We start from the raw sequence: 18,146 nt of genomic DNA, 5'->3' as shown, positions 1-18,146 counted from the left end.
AAGTCAGGAATACCTCATTATCTCACCGATGAGCAAAAGTCCCGACGTGTAGATTGGTGCAAATTTATGCTGGAAAAATTCGAAGGAGGAACTTCGCAAAACGTTTCCTATATTCTTACATCTCACGAATCTTGGATCTAGTGGTACGATCCTCTCACAAAACAGCAATCCACGCAATGGGTGTTTGAAGAGGACGAGTTGCCTACGAAAGTGGTTCGCGGTCGGAGCGTGAATAAAAAAATGATAACGGCTTTTTTTCGAAGCAGTGGGCCAGTTGCTGTTATTCCACTAGAAGATCGTAGAACAGTTACAATTGAATGGTATTGCAACGTTTGTCTGCCACAGGCTTTCGAGGAGTTGAATAATGAACGCCCAAGTACCGGCGTCCGTGGTATTCTATTTCACCAGGACAATGCGCCCGCTCACACAGCTGCAAGAACTGTTGACTATTTGTCAACTTGGGGGGTACAAATGTTACCACATCCTCCGTACAGTCCCGACCTAGTTCCGTGCGATTTTTTTTTATGTCCTACGGTGAAAAAAATGCTTCGTGGGCGAAGATTCGAAACAGCAGACGAAGCCGTGGAAGAATTTTGACAGCAATTTTTCGACCTTCCGCAAGATGCGTTTTTCAAATGTTTTGAAAGCTGGTTTAGCCGAATGCACAAGTGTATAGGGGTTGGAGGGGAATATTTTGAAAAAATATAAATATTTCTTTACCATATCTTGGCAAATTTTTATTTTACTAAAAATTTTCGGAACAACCCTCGTAAATAATCTTATGCTTTGAATCATTCAATAAAATAAACACAGTGTGTTCACGGCTAGTTTCCTTTGGCTTTTGCATTGTTTCTTGTTATTTTTTAATGTAGAAGTAATGTGTGCGTGATCTCAATTACCAAATTTAAAGCTAAGTATATTTAGTATTTACTAGTAAGTATATTTAGTAGTAAGTTAATTAAATATTTTAAAAAGCGTTTTGGTGTTTAATTTCGTCATACTCATAAAATAATTACGAATTTAATTTTTTTCAGTAGGTACCGAAGTTTCGAAACTTCCCGATAATTCCCGGTACTGGATAGGCTCCAGTACCGGGAATTCGAAAATCCAGTTCAGTTCCGGTACTGCAAACCCTACTCACCACCTATCACGTTGGTCTAATAGAAAGCTCGGTGAGATGTGGGTACTTAGTTCATCTTGCGATGGATGTTATACCTCTGGCTAAGACTGAATAACCCGGGCGAATATTATAGTCAGCTTGGTGATATACAACCCGTGTGACGGCCAATATAAAATTGACTTGTGTTCCATAAATTTTATGCTTGTCGATTACCCGTCTCTTTCCTTTTCGGCGTATTAGAAAATGACAGGTATAACTTTAAAATTACTTTTACTGTCAGTACTATTCAAAGTCGGAGGACAGGAGTCCTAGTATGGCTTTGTAATAGACTACTCTCGGCGCCATCTCACTTGCGTCAGACAGAGTACTGCGGGGCGGAAGGGAAGAGGGGAACCACTGCCCTATTTTTCCCTAAAAAGTAGCATGAAGAATGTTACACCGACAAGATGTTGATGATGAACTTTAAAAAACTAAGATCGTATGTATTGGAATCAGCAACATTCTTGAGTAAACTGCGATAATTTCCGATAGACCTGCACAAATAAACTATAAGCGATAATAAGTCATTATATATCAATACATTTACGCTCCATATACCGACAGACAGATAGATACATGAATTATGTATGTATTTCATTAGTATTTTGAAATTCATAGCGCGCCGCGTCATACCTCGCTTGGTTCCGCCGCTTCACTGGTCTTATTTGCATAAAGTATAAGAAATATGTGATAATTTCTATACTGCATTCAAAAGATAATCAATATTTCGTACAAAAAATGGTTAAGAGCTGAATAAGGTCATAGAATAGATACTAGTTAGTACAGAACGGTAACTCTCCGCCCCGATCCCGACGACCCGATTACTCTAGCCATAGAGGCAGCCAATAAGCTCGCGACACCAAACACTTCAGGACCCCGATACCGACCCCGCCGGCGTGGTCGACGACTTCCCTCAATCAGCGCTTATCGCTATCGACCCACTAGGATTAATTCTTTCAAATATTTTTTCCTCTCAGACGACGCTCTGAGCCGAGGTTCGCGCCCAACTGGGCACCCTCAGGCCTGTTGTCTTGAAACGTTGCACCGGGTGAGAGCCTTCAGCACTCCCTATTTGTCCGGCCAAGTAGTTAATGCCACCTGCGGCAAATCTACAATAAGTCACGTCAAAAAAGACATGGTTCGCATTTTACCTGTTTCTACTTCACCTAATGTGAAGTGATGATGGTTCATTGGCTTCCTAAGAACCGAACAATGTTCATTTAGTGGACAATATGAACAATGCACAAATTGTTGCAATTTCCGATCGCCATGTGGGGTAGACGACGAACAATAATATTTACATCGATAAAACCTGAGAGCCTATTGGACGCAGAGGCATAGCAAAAATAATAATACGGGTATAAAACTTTTGATTCTTCTTCTTCTGTCGTGTGGATAGTCAGGTGGATTACCAATCCCATTAACCCTGGTGTCAGGGTTGATGGGGTCTCCTCGTCTGAGAAGAGGAATATTTGAAAGAATTAATCGACCCTAGTGGGTGGATAGCGATAAGCGCTGAAATCGTCGACCACGCCGGCGGGGTCGGCATCGGGGTTCTGAAGTGTTTGGTGTCGCGAGCTGATTGGCCACCTCTATGGCTAGAGTAATCGGGGTCAGAACATGAATGAACGTACATTGTTTGGGGTTTACGCGGTTCTTCTTCTATCGTGTGGGTTGTGAGGTGAATTACCACCCCTGGCATGTTTACTATTGAGCCGCCAAAGGCCCTTGACATGGCTCATGTAACGATTACTCACTTACATCGTAAGTGGTAACCGGAACCATCTTCCATAGTGCATACACAGATAATCGCCGTTTGGTGTCACACCACATTAAGATTAAATTGTCTTAAGTGGCCTCTACATGTTGGCTTCGGCCCCAAGCACGCCTGCCAAAAGTCCGACACTCCATAAACCCGTTTGGACATATCATGAAGTAATCATGCATTTAGTTGCTCATGTCGTTAAACGTTTTGTATTTATCATCCATCTGGCCAAACTACATCATGATATTTTATTCCCTTGCATTTGAAAACGGAATTCAATTTCATGTAAAATAGTTGAACTTAAATCATAAGGAAACAGCTATGCAATCAGAGCACTAATAGGATGCATGGTTGCGCCGGCGCAGCGACGGTGCACTTTGCATATAGCGGTGCAAGTTCGATGCACTAGATGATTTTGTGCTTGCATAATAATCTGAAGTTAAAACCGAGACTCGAAAAGCCGTTGGAAGAAAGCTTTGCTCTCAATGTGAGGTCGCAGGTTCGAATCATGTCACTTATAAATAATAAGTTCACGACTACATCGAAGTATTGCGGGTCGAATCCTGGCTCGAGTTTTAAACCGTTGAATTCGACTTTATGAATTTGAATTCATATTTAGATTATAGATAACTAGCGAGCTAGGCTTCGCTCGGGTGCAATGCTGAGGAAAAAATGAAATAATTTACGACATCACATTAAATACCTCAAAAATAACAGTATTTCTCCACTATTTAATGGTTGTTATTATACATATAAACCTTCCTCTTGAATCACTCTATCCATTAAAAAAAACCGCATCAAAATCTGTTGCGTAGTTTTAAAGATTTAAGCGTACATAGGGATAAGCGACTTTGTTTTATACTGTGTAGTGATTGGTATCACGTACTTTCCAGGACTTATGTCCGGTTAATGGCAGTAGGCTCGCCCCTATTACATGGGACTTAAACATAGCTGGCCAGGAGTGGCTGTATACTATACTGCCTACCCCGTTGAGGATACAGGCGTGATGCTATGTTATGTTTCCAAACAATTTCTCCGAGGAGTGCCTGTATCATATACCTAATACTCGTATAACGGTTGTATCAACAACATTCCAAGACCTAACTAAGGCTTAGCTTTCGACTTTCCTTTCCTTGGGCAATAAATACGATGTTGACATAAGACCCTTTACGGGTTTCTAATAAGTAAATAAGATAACATAAACAGCCTATGTACAGTCATGTACCTACTTTAGAACTATGTCGCACTATCATATTTGACATTTAATGACATGGTTTACTTCGTCAAAAAAGTTAATGTGACAAGGTTTCAAAGTATATACATATTAGTACTCGTGACCGTACGCCCCACTGCTGTGCACAGGCCTCCCCTCAATCAACCGGAGGGGATATGGAGGTAGCTGCCACACCAAGACATTTCTATCTGGACCGCTACATCGATTAACCCTCCGTCATAGAATAAGGAATAATAGAAGTACTACGTATAGAACGGCAACTCTCCGCTCCCCGCCAGCGGCTGAGCTAGGTTTACCTCACCCCCCCTCGAACATAGTTTATACTTGAATCGTATGACGTCAGACGTCACACACACAGATGCGCGTGTACGATAACGTCAATGTGTGGTGTCTGTGTAAAACGAGGTTTTTTGTATGAAGTATCCGGGGTGTGCCTCCGTTCCGTGGAAAGTTTTATAACACGCGTTGCCGCATATGATATGATCGTTTTGTGCATGTTCGCGTAAGGAGCCAATATGGCGATCCCCGATTCGTGACGTCACATGAACTTCGGCAAGCCGATTGAACGAATGATTTCAGTACTTTTGACATTTATTTGACATTTGTTTAGAGTTTTTAAGCCTATGTTTTCGATTTATTTTTTTGTTTGATTTACGGCTGAACTGCAGATTATACAAGAATGGCCGTCATCTCAGATATTAATTTGTCACAGACATGTTAGTGAAAGCCTAACGGCGCACGCGCCGCGCATTCCAGCCGCGCACACACTGTCACTTGCGCGCGCACGTGGTTTGTCATTCTAATGTTTGGATGGCGAATACGTTAATTGAGATAAGCTGTGAAACAAATGTGATGAGGTTTGAATTCTGGATAGGTATAAAGATCAACATAACATAAGCTCACGACTATATCCCAATTGGGGTAGTCAGAGATACATCAGTCATAAGATGAACTAAGTAGCCACACCTCACCGAGCTTTCTGTTAGACCAACGTGATAGGTGGTGAGCCGTATCGCCGTCTATAATGGTCGAGCCAACTGTGTACAAAATTTTCCTGTACCCAAAGGTTGCCTGGAAGAAATTGCTGCATGCGCAATAAGGCAGTCTGTTGTGCCTTTCTGTATCTGTTGTGCTTATCTCTGTATCTCGTGTCCATTGTGTTCTACAAAGTATTTTATCTATAAAGAAAAAAAATATAGAAAATATTTTATTTGTCTTGCCAGTCTTCTTCTTCTTATCCTGTGGGTTGTGTGGTGGAATACCAGCCTCATGAACCCTGGTGTCTGGTGGCTGTGTTAATGATTGTGCCGCCAAAGGCCCCTAGCTATAGGCTATTCCGCCATTTTGAAGAGGTCATAACCATTTATGCAACTTTTTCGGGATGTTAAGCACGTAATAATTTTCGTCAACAAGCAAGTACATGACCTGGATTCGAACCTGCGACCTTCGCATTACAAGGCGACTGAGCTATCACGTCTAAATATAGTAGAGCCCTACATAATTGTTACGTTTAATATTATAATTATATTCCTCGCACGATGTGTTATAAGGACACCTTTTTAATATTATCATTACATAATAACTATACGTGACCAGTGATCAGCCGTTCCCGGGGATTCCCATTTTCCCATTCCCATTTTGGGAACATTTATTGGTACGAAATGTGTTCCTCTAGTTATTAAATAACTTGTAAAGTAATCATTGATTTAAAAGCCATGTCAGGGGCCTTTGGCGGCTCAATAGTAACCCTGACACCAAGGTTGATGAGGTTGGTACTCCACCCCACACGATAGAAAAACAAGATTGATTTAAAACATGTGTTGCTGTTGCAGTTTCTTGTCATTTCTTCTCCTCGGCCATAACACCTTGCGAAATGACGTAAATTCAAAAATGTTACATTGACCTTCAACAAGTTTATCCATGATAATAACGTTGAATAAATGATTACTGATACGTAAGTTTTACGCATTTATACTGCCGGACCCTCAATCAGCCCTTATCGCTATCGACCCACTAGGGTCGATTAATTCTTTCAAATATTTTTCCTCTCAGACGACGCCCTGAGCCGAGGTTCGCGCCCAACTGGGCACGGTCAGGCCTGTTGTCTTAAACGTTGTACCGGGTGAGAACTTTAACACGCTCGTCTCGGCTTGACAAGAACTGGGGAGTTAAAAAGGCCACATCAAAGCAATTCATCTAAAAAAACAATATACCTATTTGACATTTGCGTGCAATGCGCACTTACTTTTACACGCGCAAATTGCTTTGATAGGGCCTTTTTAACCGGCGGCGCGGCGCGGCGCGACACCAAACACTTCAGGACCCCGATACCGACCCCGCCGACGTGGTCGACGATTTCCCTCATTCAGCGCTTATCGCTATCGACCCACTAAGGTCGATTAATTCTTTCAAATATTTTTCCTCTCAGACGACGCCCTGAGCCGAGGTTCGCGCCCAACTGGGCACCCTCAGGCCTGTTGTCTTATACGTTGTACTGGGTGAGAGCCTTCAGCGCTACCCATTTGTCCGGCCAAGTAGTTAATGCCATCCGCGGCAAATCTACAATAAGTCACGTCAAAAAAAAACTGCCGGAAACTTTCCCACTTTGGGAACTTTTCCGGGAACAGCACATAACTGTACGTGGCGCCTTTTATAATTGTTTAGTATTTTAATGAAGTAGCCATGGGAATATGTTTCATTACATTATGTTATAATCCGTGATGGAATTCTATAATCTCTGCTTACCCCGGTGGGAAATAGGCGTGAGTTTATGTATGTGTATAATCCGTGGTAACCCTGTTCGGAGTACGCGTGACTTACATAACAGAATCACGGGTTCCATTCCCGGCTCTTGCCCTGTGACTTGGACTTTATGAGTTTGAATTAACACGTGGATAGACCCCATACAAAATTATTTATTTATTTTGTCATTTATTGCAAACTTTACAGCATAAAACTACAATATTAACAACTTAAGATTACATACTTATACAGCCAATTAAAAAGTTTGACAAATCAAAATACATACACACACTTTAGGACTCTGTCGCACTAACATATTTGACATTTAATGAGACTTAACAGTTCAATTTGTCAAAAAAGTTAATGTGACATAGTACCAAAGTGTATACATATTAATGCTCGTGACCGTACTAATACCTCTGCGTAGCCTTTTGATATAGGATTGATGCTGCTGTTGTGTTATACTGTTGTTAGATTATGTTGTTGTTACATATTATGTTATGTTGTTGATATGCCATGCTGTTGTTATGCTATGCTATTGTTATGTTGGTTAAACTGTAATATTCAAACATTTTTTCCATTGTTGCAGGGCTCGGACCCGCGCGTCGCGACATGCCGTGGGCGTCTGCAGACGCGGCGCTGCCAGCTCAACCAGGAGATCAACAAGGAGCTGCGCCTGCGCGCCGGAGCAGAGAACCTCTTCAAGGTTAGTGGATTTTTTTTGACGTGATTTATTGTAGATTTGTCGCAAATGACATTAACCCTTTAGGAAATAGAAGCACTGCCCCATCCGCTGTGAATCTGTGAGTGTTGTGACGTCAGGATCACCTGCTGGTCTACCCGCAACATAGTACCTCATTAGAATGGTCGCAGTACTACAACTTTCTCCGAAGGTGGCAACTGGTAGCCAGTGGTCAGCCACACACGTAATGCAACTTTCATTATTATTCAAATTATATCAGGCATGTTAGCAAACTCTACAATAAAATGTAAATATTAGTAACATACCCAGTTTTAATCAGTAAATGTTAAGTACCACAAATATCACTCTTATTACGGAAACCAAATATTAAATATTACTACAAATTATAAGTAATAAGAAATATTAATACAAAAGAATACAGCAACTAGTCTTTCAGTTTTTTGCTTCAATCGACAATAATCGTCTTCACTTGTTTTTTTTCTTTGTAGTCCCAGACGGAACACCCGCCAAAAACGTTTTTCTCTTAAAAAGAGACGTGACGTTCCTTTTTTGAAATTGTCAACAGGCACGACAGGTTTACATTTGCTCTTACCGGGTGAGAGCACTCAACGGTCCCTATTTGTCCGGCCAAGTAGTTAATTCCTTGCAAATCTACAATATGTCACGAACAAAAAACCTGATTGACTTAAGCTGATTCCTTTCTTTATAAACGTTCCTACAGCACAAGTAAATACCTTAATGATACTGATGTTACTATTTGAAAAGCTTCCTTCCCTCTTTTAAACTTCTATTTTGTTGTGCCCGAAAGGGTCTATGATGTGAAACTCATTTTGTAACCTGCACACTATCATATAATGACGTCACGGTGTCCTTTTTTCTTACAAATTCCATAGTAATTTCGTTTTGACGTTTAGAAAAAAGTAACTGATTTGACTAGAAAACTTTTTTTGACTGAAATCTAGCACATTTGTAAAAAGTACATAGGTACCAAGTTTGATTAGGATATTACAAATTGATCACCTGACTGTCCAAAAGTAAGATTATCCGTGCTTCGGAAGCCACGTTAAGCCGTTGGTCCCGGTTATTACTTACCGATGTAAGTAAGTAGTTGTTACATGAGTAATGTCAGGGGCCTTTGGCGGCTCAATAATAACCCTGACACCAGGGTTGGGTTGGTAATTCACCTTACAACCCACACGAAAGGAGAAGAGAAACTACATCTACTTAGGTTGTCATCAAAATCGTCATGAGAAGGCTTTGATAGTGTAAATAAAAGATCAAAAAACTTATAAAAAAACATGCAACAGTCAACTTCCCTTTGCCAACACAAAGAAAAGAACAATTTCATGGTACAATTGTTTAGAACAAAGATGTTGAGAATCCGTAAACATTTGTAAAAATGATGGAACAAATCGTTACGTAAACATGTTTTTATTAAAAATATTTTGTTGACGCGTGTTTCGTGTATGCTACTGCACTTTGAACTAAGTAATAACAAGTAAATAGGAGGTTTAAGTTTAATTGTCTAAGTTTTATTTTTGAGGAGCTCGGTGGCGCAGCGGTAAACGCGCTCGGTCTGCGATTGTTGAAGTTAAGCAGCTTTCGCAAAGGCCGGTCATAGGATGGGTGCGACCACAAAAAAAAGTTCATCTCGAGCTCCTCCGTGCTTCGGAAAGCACGTTAAGCCGTTGGTCCCGGCTGCAATAGCAATCGTTAATAACCACCAATCCGCACTGGGCCCGCGTGGTGGTTTAAGGCCCGATCTCCCTATCCATCCATAGGGAAAGGCCCGTGCCCCAGCAGTGGGGACGTTAATGGGCTGGTGATGTGTGTCTAAGTTTTACGAAAATCACGTAAATTTAAGGCAGAAATGTACAGAATTAAGTTGGCAAGACAACACGTGAAACGGGTTGCATTTTTTTATTATTATTTAGTCATTCATCAAGTTAAATGACCTATCACTTAAAATTAAATTAGGAGATGTCTGCAGGAATCAGAGCCAATGATGTGTTGGTGATCTTCTTCTATCGTGTGGGTTGTGAAGTGGATTACAAACCCCATCTACCCTAGTGTCAGGATTACTATTAAGCCGCTAAAGGCCCCTGACATGGCTTATGTAACAACTACTTACTTACATCAGTAAGTAGTAACCGGGACCAACAGCTTAACGTGCCTTCCGAAGCACGGGTCATCTTACTTTCGGACAATCAGGTGATCAGCCTGTAATGTCCTAACCAAACTAGGGATCACAAATTGATTTTTGTGATATGTCCCCACCGGGATTTGAACCTGGGACCTCCGGATCGTGAGTCCAACGCTCAAACCACTGGACCACGCAGGCCTTTAAGCCGTTTTGGCGATGAAAGCGCCATTTTCGGCATTTGTTAAAAATCAGAATTATTTATTCAACGTACTTACTTCCTTAATTATAATAGACTAGCGACCCGCCCCGGCTTCGCTCGGGTGCAATGCTGCGGAAAAAAATCAAATTATTTACGACATCACATTAAAAACCTCAAAAATAACAGTATTTCTCCACTATTTAATGGATATTATCTATACTTATAATAAATCTGTAGAGAGGTCAATTTTGTACATTAAATATTTTTTCAAAATAACTATCAGGGGGTGATAAGTGGTCGATACTGATGCCAAAAATGCAATCAGTAAAATTTTTGTCTGTCTGTCTGTCTGTCTGTCTGTCTGTCTGTCTGTCTGTCTGTCTGTCTGTCTGTCTGTATGTTCCTTATAGAAACAAAAACTACTGGACGGATTTTAATGAAACTTGGTACAATTATTCTTCACACTCCTGGACAGGTTATAGTATACTTTTCATCACGCTACAATCAATAGGAGCAGAGTAGTGAAGGGAAATTCTTTTGTATGAAAAATCTAAACCACTCAAGTTAGACGTTTGAAATTTGGCATGCAGGTACCTTAGATACCGTAGAGGTGCACTAAGAAAGGGATTCCCGAAAATCCTACGGGAACGGGAATTAGCGGGAAAATCCTTTTGGAAGAAAAATCTAAACCACTCAAGTTAGACGTTTGAAATTTGGCATGCAGGTACCTTAGATACCGTAGAGGTGCACTAAGAAAGGAATTCCCGAAATTCCTACGAGAACGGGAATTAGCAAGAAAATCCTTTTGTATGAAAAATCTAAACCACTCAAGTTAGACGTTTGAAATTTGTCATGCAGGTACCTTAGGTACCGTAGAGGTGCATTAAGAAAGGAATTCCCGAAATTCCCACGAGAACGGGAATTAGCGGGAAAATCCTTTTGTATGAAAAATCTAAACCATTCAAGTTAGATGTTTGAAATTTGTCATGCAGGTACCTTAGATACCGTAGAGGTGTACTAAGAAAGGAATTCCCGAAATTCCCACGGGAACGGGAATTAGCGGGAAAATCCTTTTGTATGAAAAATCAAAACCACTCAAGTTAGACGTTTGAAATTTGTCATGCAGGTACCATAGGTACCGTAGAGGTGCACTAAGAAAGGAATTCCCAAAATTCTCACGGGAACGGGAATTAGCGGGAAAATCCTTTTGTATGAAAAATCTAAACCATTCAAGTTAGATGTTTGAAATTTGTCATGCAGGTACCTTAGATACCGTAGAGGTGTACTAAGAAAGGAATTCCCGAAATTCCCACGGGAACGGGAATTAGCGGGAAAATCCTTTTGTATGAAAAATCTAAACCACTCAAGTTAGACGTTTGAAATTTGGCATGCAGATACCTTAAGTACCGTAGAGGTGCACTAAGAAAGGAATTCCCGAAATTCTCACGAGAACGGGAATTAGCAAGAAAATCCTTTTGTATGAAAAATCTAAACCACTCAAGTTAGACGTTTGAAATTTGTCATGCAGGTACCTTAGGTACCGTAGAGGTGCATTAAGAAAGGAATTCCCGAAATTCCCACGAGAACGGGAATTAGCGGGAAAATCCTTTTGTATGAAAAATCTAAACCATTCAAGTTAGATGTTTGAAATTTGTCATGCAGGTACCTTAGATACCGTAGAGGTGTACTAAGAAAGGAATTCCCGAAAATCCTACGGGAACGGGAATTAGCGGGAAAATCCTTTTGTATGAAAAATCTAAACCACTCAAGTTAGACGTTTAAAATTTAGCATGCAGGTACCTTAGATACCGTAGAGGTGTACTAAGAAAGGAATTTCCGAAATTCTTACGGGAACGGGAATTAGCGGGAAAATCCTTTTGGAAGAAAAATCTAAACCACTCAAGTTAGACGTTTGAAATTTGGCATGCAGATACCTTAAGTACCGTAGAGGTGCACTAAGAAAGGAATTCCCGAAATTCCCACGAGAACGGGAATTAGCAAGAAAATCCTTTTGTATGAAAAATCTAAACCACTCAAGTTAGACGTTTGAAATTTGTCATGCAGGTACCTTAGGTACCGTAGAGGTGCATTAAGAAAGGAATTCCCGAAATTCCCACGAGAACGGGAATTAGCGGGAAAATCCTTTTGTATGAAAAATCAAAACCACTCAAGTTAGACGTTTGAAATTTGGCATGCAGGTACCATAGGTACCGTAGAGGTGCACTAAGAAAGGAATTCCCAAAATTCTCACGGGAACGGGAATTAGCGGGGAAATCCTTTTGTATGAAAAATCTAAACCATTCAAGTTAGATGTTTGAAATTTGTCATGCAGGTACCTTAGATACCGTAGAGGTGTACTAAGAAAGGAATTCCCGAAATTCCCACGGGAACGGGAATTAGCGGGAAAATCCTTTTGTATGAAAAATCTAAACCACTCAAGTTAGACAATTGAAATTTGGCATGCAGGTACCTTAGATACCGTAGAGGTGCACTAAGAAAGGAATTCCCGAAAATCCTTTTGTATGAAAAATCTAAACCACTCAAGTTAGACGTTTGAAATATGGCATGCAGGTACTTTAGTAAACTTAAAGCTTAGTTGCAACAGGATATTACAAAATTCCCACGGGAACGGTAGTTAGCGGGAAAAAACATTTGTATGAAAAAATCAAATCTTAATAAAAGGAGAAACTGACTGACTCAGTGACTGACATATCAACGCATAGCCTGAACGGCTAAACGTAGGCATTTGAAATTTGGAAGGGACATAGCTTAGGTACCGTAGAGGTGCACTAAGAAAGGAATTCCCGGAATTCCCACGGGAACGGAAATTAGCGGGAAAATCTTTTTGTATGAAAAATCTAAACCGCTTAAGTTAGACGCTTGAAATTTGGCATGCAGGTACCTTAGTTAACTTAAAGCTTAGTTGCAACAGGATATTGCAAAATTGCCACAGAAACGGGAGTTAGTGGGAAAAAAACATTTGTATGAAAAAATCGAAACCGCGTAAGATAGATATTTTCAATTCAATTCAATTAAATTATTTATTGCATTCCATGTAGTACAATGGGGTGTTACATAGGCATAGGAACTAAAACATGGACCCTGTAGGGCACAGCAACGTTGAAGGGAAGAGAGGAAGTGTGTATTAAAATTAAAACTCAATGAACAATCAATTAAAAAAAAACAATTCAATCAATTGATTCAATCTAGCATGCATGCATACCTTAGTAAATATAAAGTTTATTTTTGGCTGTATTTTGAAAAATGGGAGTTATTGGGAAAAAAAAAATGTACTTATGAAAAAATCTAAACTGCATAAGTATGCACTCCCACACACACAAAGATCTCTCTCTTATATAACACGCCACGCGGACGAAGTCGCGGGCAAAAGCTAGTTATACATATAAACCTTCCTCTTGAATCACTCTATCTATTAAAAAACCGCATCAAAATCCGTTGCGTAATTTTAAAGATTTAAGCGTAGATACATAGGGAAAGAAAAAGCGACTTTGTTTTATACTATGTAGTGATAAACTTGTTCAATTTTGCATTCTTTGAATGAAATGACGTTATTTCGCAAGGTGTTATGGCTGAAGAGACGATATAAAGGTTTGAGCGCCTCTGGAGTTATTAGGTATCCAAATATGACAAAGGACTTGTCCAATAATGGCTCGTGCTCACCTAGTATATGAAGGGGGGATGCACCTTGTGCCATAATAGGACATAAACAGTGTTACTACAAAACACAAACTAAAAATAAACTAGGTTTTTAAATAGTATTTCGCGCCACGAAAGAAGTCGGCGGATTTTAATGAAACTAACTTGACAAGTCATAATAGTTCTATGCAGAATCTGCGACAGTAGCGCCGCGGCCTTCGGGACTTCTTTCGTATACGGATTATACATATTTTAAACATAGTTTATCTTTTAGTCTTTGTTTTATAGTAACAGTGAAAGATTTCAAAAAACTGCACACGCCTTTACATTCGAAATGACTCGACCAAAAAAGCTGTTAAAGATTCAGTATCCGCACGTTCATAATTCCAAGTCATTGTGTGGTTAACGGGAGGTTCCCATCAATTTCTACTCCCGTCGGACAAGGTCGAGAGGTCACTGAGGGGGTCACGGTCTGGTGCTCCGAATCCGAAGAAGACAATTTGTGTTTTTTTATAAGTATTTTGAGGTCGTCGGACCCGCGAGGCCTTTGGTGTCGAATGTGTGAACAAGATTTTATTATAGGTTCACAATTGCGAAGACTCTCAAAGGGAAAACCGGAACCCTTATGGAACACTTTGTCGTCCATTCGCCTGACCGGATGAGAGCCGTCAGCGCTCCCCATTTGTCCGGCCAATTAGTTAATGCCATCTGCGGCAAATCTACAATAAGTCACGTCAAAAAAAAGAAAACCATTCGTCTGACATTTCGCTGGGGAATCAAATATCTTCGATAATAGGCTAGTTTCCAATAGTCAAATCAGTTACTTTTTACTAAACGTCAAAACACGAAATTACTATGGAATTTGTATGAAAAAGCACACTGTGACGTCACAGAAAAACGTGATAAAATGTCGGACTTATTATTAGGTTTTTCTTGATTACAATTCATCTCTCTCTCTCTCCTTAGCATTTATTATTCCCATCTGATGGTGGGGTCTGCCTTCTTTGTACTTCTCTTCCACTTCACGCTATCATTACATTCTTGATTACAATTCATAAATAAGTTAAATAAAAAAAAAAGATTTTCGTTAGTTTAAGATTTGTCTTTATTTAGTATAATCAGAATTTCATAATTTATCTTTCGATCCAATTTATGACAGTTTGTACGGAACACTCGGTGCGCGAGTCGAACTCGCACTTCACCGGCTTTAGGTTTTGATTTTTTTTTAATTAATCTAAAAAAAAAAAGTTTATTTAAGTAAAATCTACGACACACATATACATCGCTCGCTCCATTACTATATTTTCTCCAAAAACATTAGTTTAACAGTTTATAAATTTTCTTCTTAGGTGACTTGTGAAGTGGATTACCAACCTCATCAACTCTGGTGTCAGAGTTAATATTGGGCCGCCAAAGGCCCCTGATAAGGCTCATGTAACGACTACGTCCTTACATCAGTAAGTAGTAACCAGGACCAATGGCTTAAAATGCCATCCAAAGCAGGAATCATCATACTTTCGGACAATAGGGTGATCAGCCTGCCATGTCCTAGCTAAACCAGGGCTCATAAAGTGAATTTTGTGATATGTCTCCGCCGGGATTCGAATCCGGGACCTCCGGATCGCGAGCCCAACGCTCAACCACTAGACTACGGAAGTATATTAATGAAACTAACCAATACTCCACATTCGCAGGCGACGACAAACCGCAAACTCCGCGAGACGGTAGCACTCGAGCTGAGCTTCGTCAACTCCAACCTGCAGCTGCTGAAGGAGCAGCTGGCTGAGCTCAACTCCTCCGTCGAGCTCTACCAAAGTGACAGGTAAGCATCACACGCACAATACAATGTAATGTAATGCAATGCAATGTAATGCAATGTAATGTAATGCAATGTAATGCAATGTAATGCAATGTAATGCAATGTAATGCAATTTAATGCAATGTAATGCAATGTAATGCACTGTAATACAATGTAATGCAACGTAATGCAATGCAAAAGGCTATTGGCGATGTTATAATTTAAAGCTCTGACAGGAAACCTGATGAAACTAAGCAAAATTATGAATGGCTAGCTTTTACGCACGGCTAAGCTCGCGTTATATTCGGGGTAACACGGTTACCCTTTCCAATTTAGCTTCCTACCTTGAAAAATGCGAAAAGTCCAATAAAAAATATATATTTTTAAAACATGATTTTTTTGTACCAATTTTTATCTTTCTACGTTGAAAAACTGCGGTATGCTCCATACAAACTTCCACTCCCCATTTTAGGGTAGTGGGGGATTAGAAAGAGACAAAATATAGCCTATGACACTCTCCATCTCTTCAACTATCTCCACTTAAAAATCACGTCAATTCGTCGCTCCGTTTTGCTCCATTACACATAGACTTTCTCATTTATAATATTAGTATGGATTTATGCTTGATCGGCATTATTTACTTAATAAGTACCTCAAAAATGTTATGACACCTGCTCTCATACAAGGCAATGAAAGGCAATAATATTACGAAATATTAAAACAGTACAGTTATTTGCAATTTTAACGATTTAAAAATAATTATACGTATAGATACAGTAATAAATAACAGTAATACAAAAATATTACGATTATACGACCTCCGTGGTTCAGTGGTTGAGCGTTGGGCTCACGAACCGGAGGTTCTGGGTCCGATTCCCGGTGGGCACATATCACAAAAGTTACTTTGTAGTCCCTAGTATGGTTAGGACATTACGGGCTGATCACCTGATTGTCCGGAAGTAAGATGATTCCTAGTACTGATGTAAGTAGGTAATTGTTACATGAGCCATGTCAAGGACCTTTCGCGACTCAATAGGAACCCTGACACCGGGGTTGATGAGGTTGGTACTCCACCTCACAACCCACATGATAGAAGGGGGGTGCTTATGATATGATATACTTTGCATCGACCACAGTAATTTATTTTAATTTTCGACTAGAGCCTCTATCTATCACGTTAGGATTCATCATGCTAGGGAAATGATACAAGGTAATAAGGGACTTTCCAATCGGCGTGCCCCAAAAACAGGATAGATGGCGTTGTTAAGTTTTTTCTTCGTTTAAACTTCTAATTTCATGCATAACAGACATAATTATGCATCTTTTATCTTTGTTTGTGGGTATAAATGATGACCCTTTTTATTACACCTATATACAATTACAACTTTCACCCATTGTTATTCTGATTAAAATAAAGAGAAGCAATATAGGTAGCAACATACAGAACCAAGCTGACATTGTACTGTTCGCGGATGACACTTCTCTTATATTTAAAATCGATAGAAAGTTAGAGGAACTTGACGAAGCAAACAGCGCTGTGTCGCAGGTTCTAAGCTGGTTTACAGTAAATAATCTAGTTCTAAATGCTAAGAAAACGAAGTGTATTAAATTTGTTCTACCAAACGTAAAGAAAGCAAATAATAACATTAAAATTAACGACGAGAAACTAGATTTTGTTGAACACACCGTTTTCTTAGGAATTACTGTAGATTCAAAACTTCAATGGGGCCCACATATTGTATCACTAGCGGGCAAGCTAAGTTCAGCAGCATATGCCGTCAGAAGAATCCGACAACTCACAGATGTACCCACTGCTAGACTTGTCTACTTCAGCTACTTCCACAGCATAATGTCTTACGGTATTTTATTGTGGGGTCGAGCCGCTGATGTAGAAACTATTTTCATTATTCAAAAAAGGGCAGTTCGCGCTATTTATAATCTGCGTTGTCGGGACTCTTTAAGGGAGCTGTTTAAAGAAATAAATATACTGACGGTCGCAAGTCAATATATTTATGAAAACATTATGTATGTGCGTAAAAATGTATCTCTCCTTCCGAGAAACTGTGAAAGGCATACTTACAATACAAGGAATAAAAATAAAATTGTTGTTCAAAATTCTAGATTAAGTAAATTAAATTCATCTTTTTTGGGGTTATGTATACGTTTTTACAATAAAATACCAGATAATATTTTAAATTTGTCAGAGAACAAATTTAAAGCTCACGTGAAGCTTACTTTATGTAAAAAAGCCTATTATAAGATTAATGATTACCTAAATGATAAAAATGTCTGGTATTAAATGTGTTCCTCTAGTTATTAAATAACTTGTAATGTACCCTCATTGATTTAAAAGATGTGTTGCTGTTGCAGTTTCTTGTCATTTCTTCTCCTCAGCCATAACACCTTGCGAAATGACGTAAATTCAAAAATGTTACATTGACCTTCAACAAGTTTATCCATGATAATTACGTTGAATAAATGATTCTGATTCTGATTCTGACATAATTCTATACATAATGTGATTCAAATATCAAGCAACAATTAGTATTATGTATGCTTCTGCCATTACATTACATTTTTTAATAATTATGTACCCCAGCATAGAAGCACATGCTCCCAGAACAGCATGTGCTTCTATGCTGTTCTGGGAGCATATAAAAAACATAGAACACGTTCAGCTGCTTCTCTTCCCGGGCATGTCGTAAAAACCGACAGAGGGATTGTGTCCTCTAACATGATGGACTAA

At 39.5% G+C, this 18,146-nt stretch overlaps 1 protein-coding gene across 1 annotated transcript in view; it reads left to right on the top strand.

Annotated features, from left to right (window-relative positions):
- Positions 1-18,146, top strand: part of LOC126376497 (rhophilin-2-B) — a 144,869-nt gene that overhangs the window by 104,144 nt on the left and 22,579 nt on the right. The window contains exons 3-4 of the mRNA XM_050023926.1: positions 7,490-7,606; positions 15,297-15,424. Coding sequence (XP_049879883.1) covers positions 7,490-7,606; positions 15,297-15,424 — 245 coding nt within the window. The remainder of the gene's footprint in view (positions 1-7,489; positions 7,607-15,296; positions 15,425-18,146) is intronic.

The sequence above is a fragment of the Pectinophora gossypiella genome, chromosome 21, assembly GCF_024362695.1.
Source record: "Pectinophora gossypiella chromosome 21, ilPecGoss1.1, whole genome shotgun sequence".
NCBI classification, from domain to species: domain Eukaryota; kingdom Metazoa; phylum Arthropoda; class Insecta; order Lepidoptera; family Gelechiidae; genus Pectinophora; species Pectinophora gossypiella.
The sequence above is the reverse complement of the archived record's forward strand: the minus strand, read 5'-3'. Positions and strand labels throughout refer to the sequence as shown.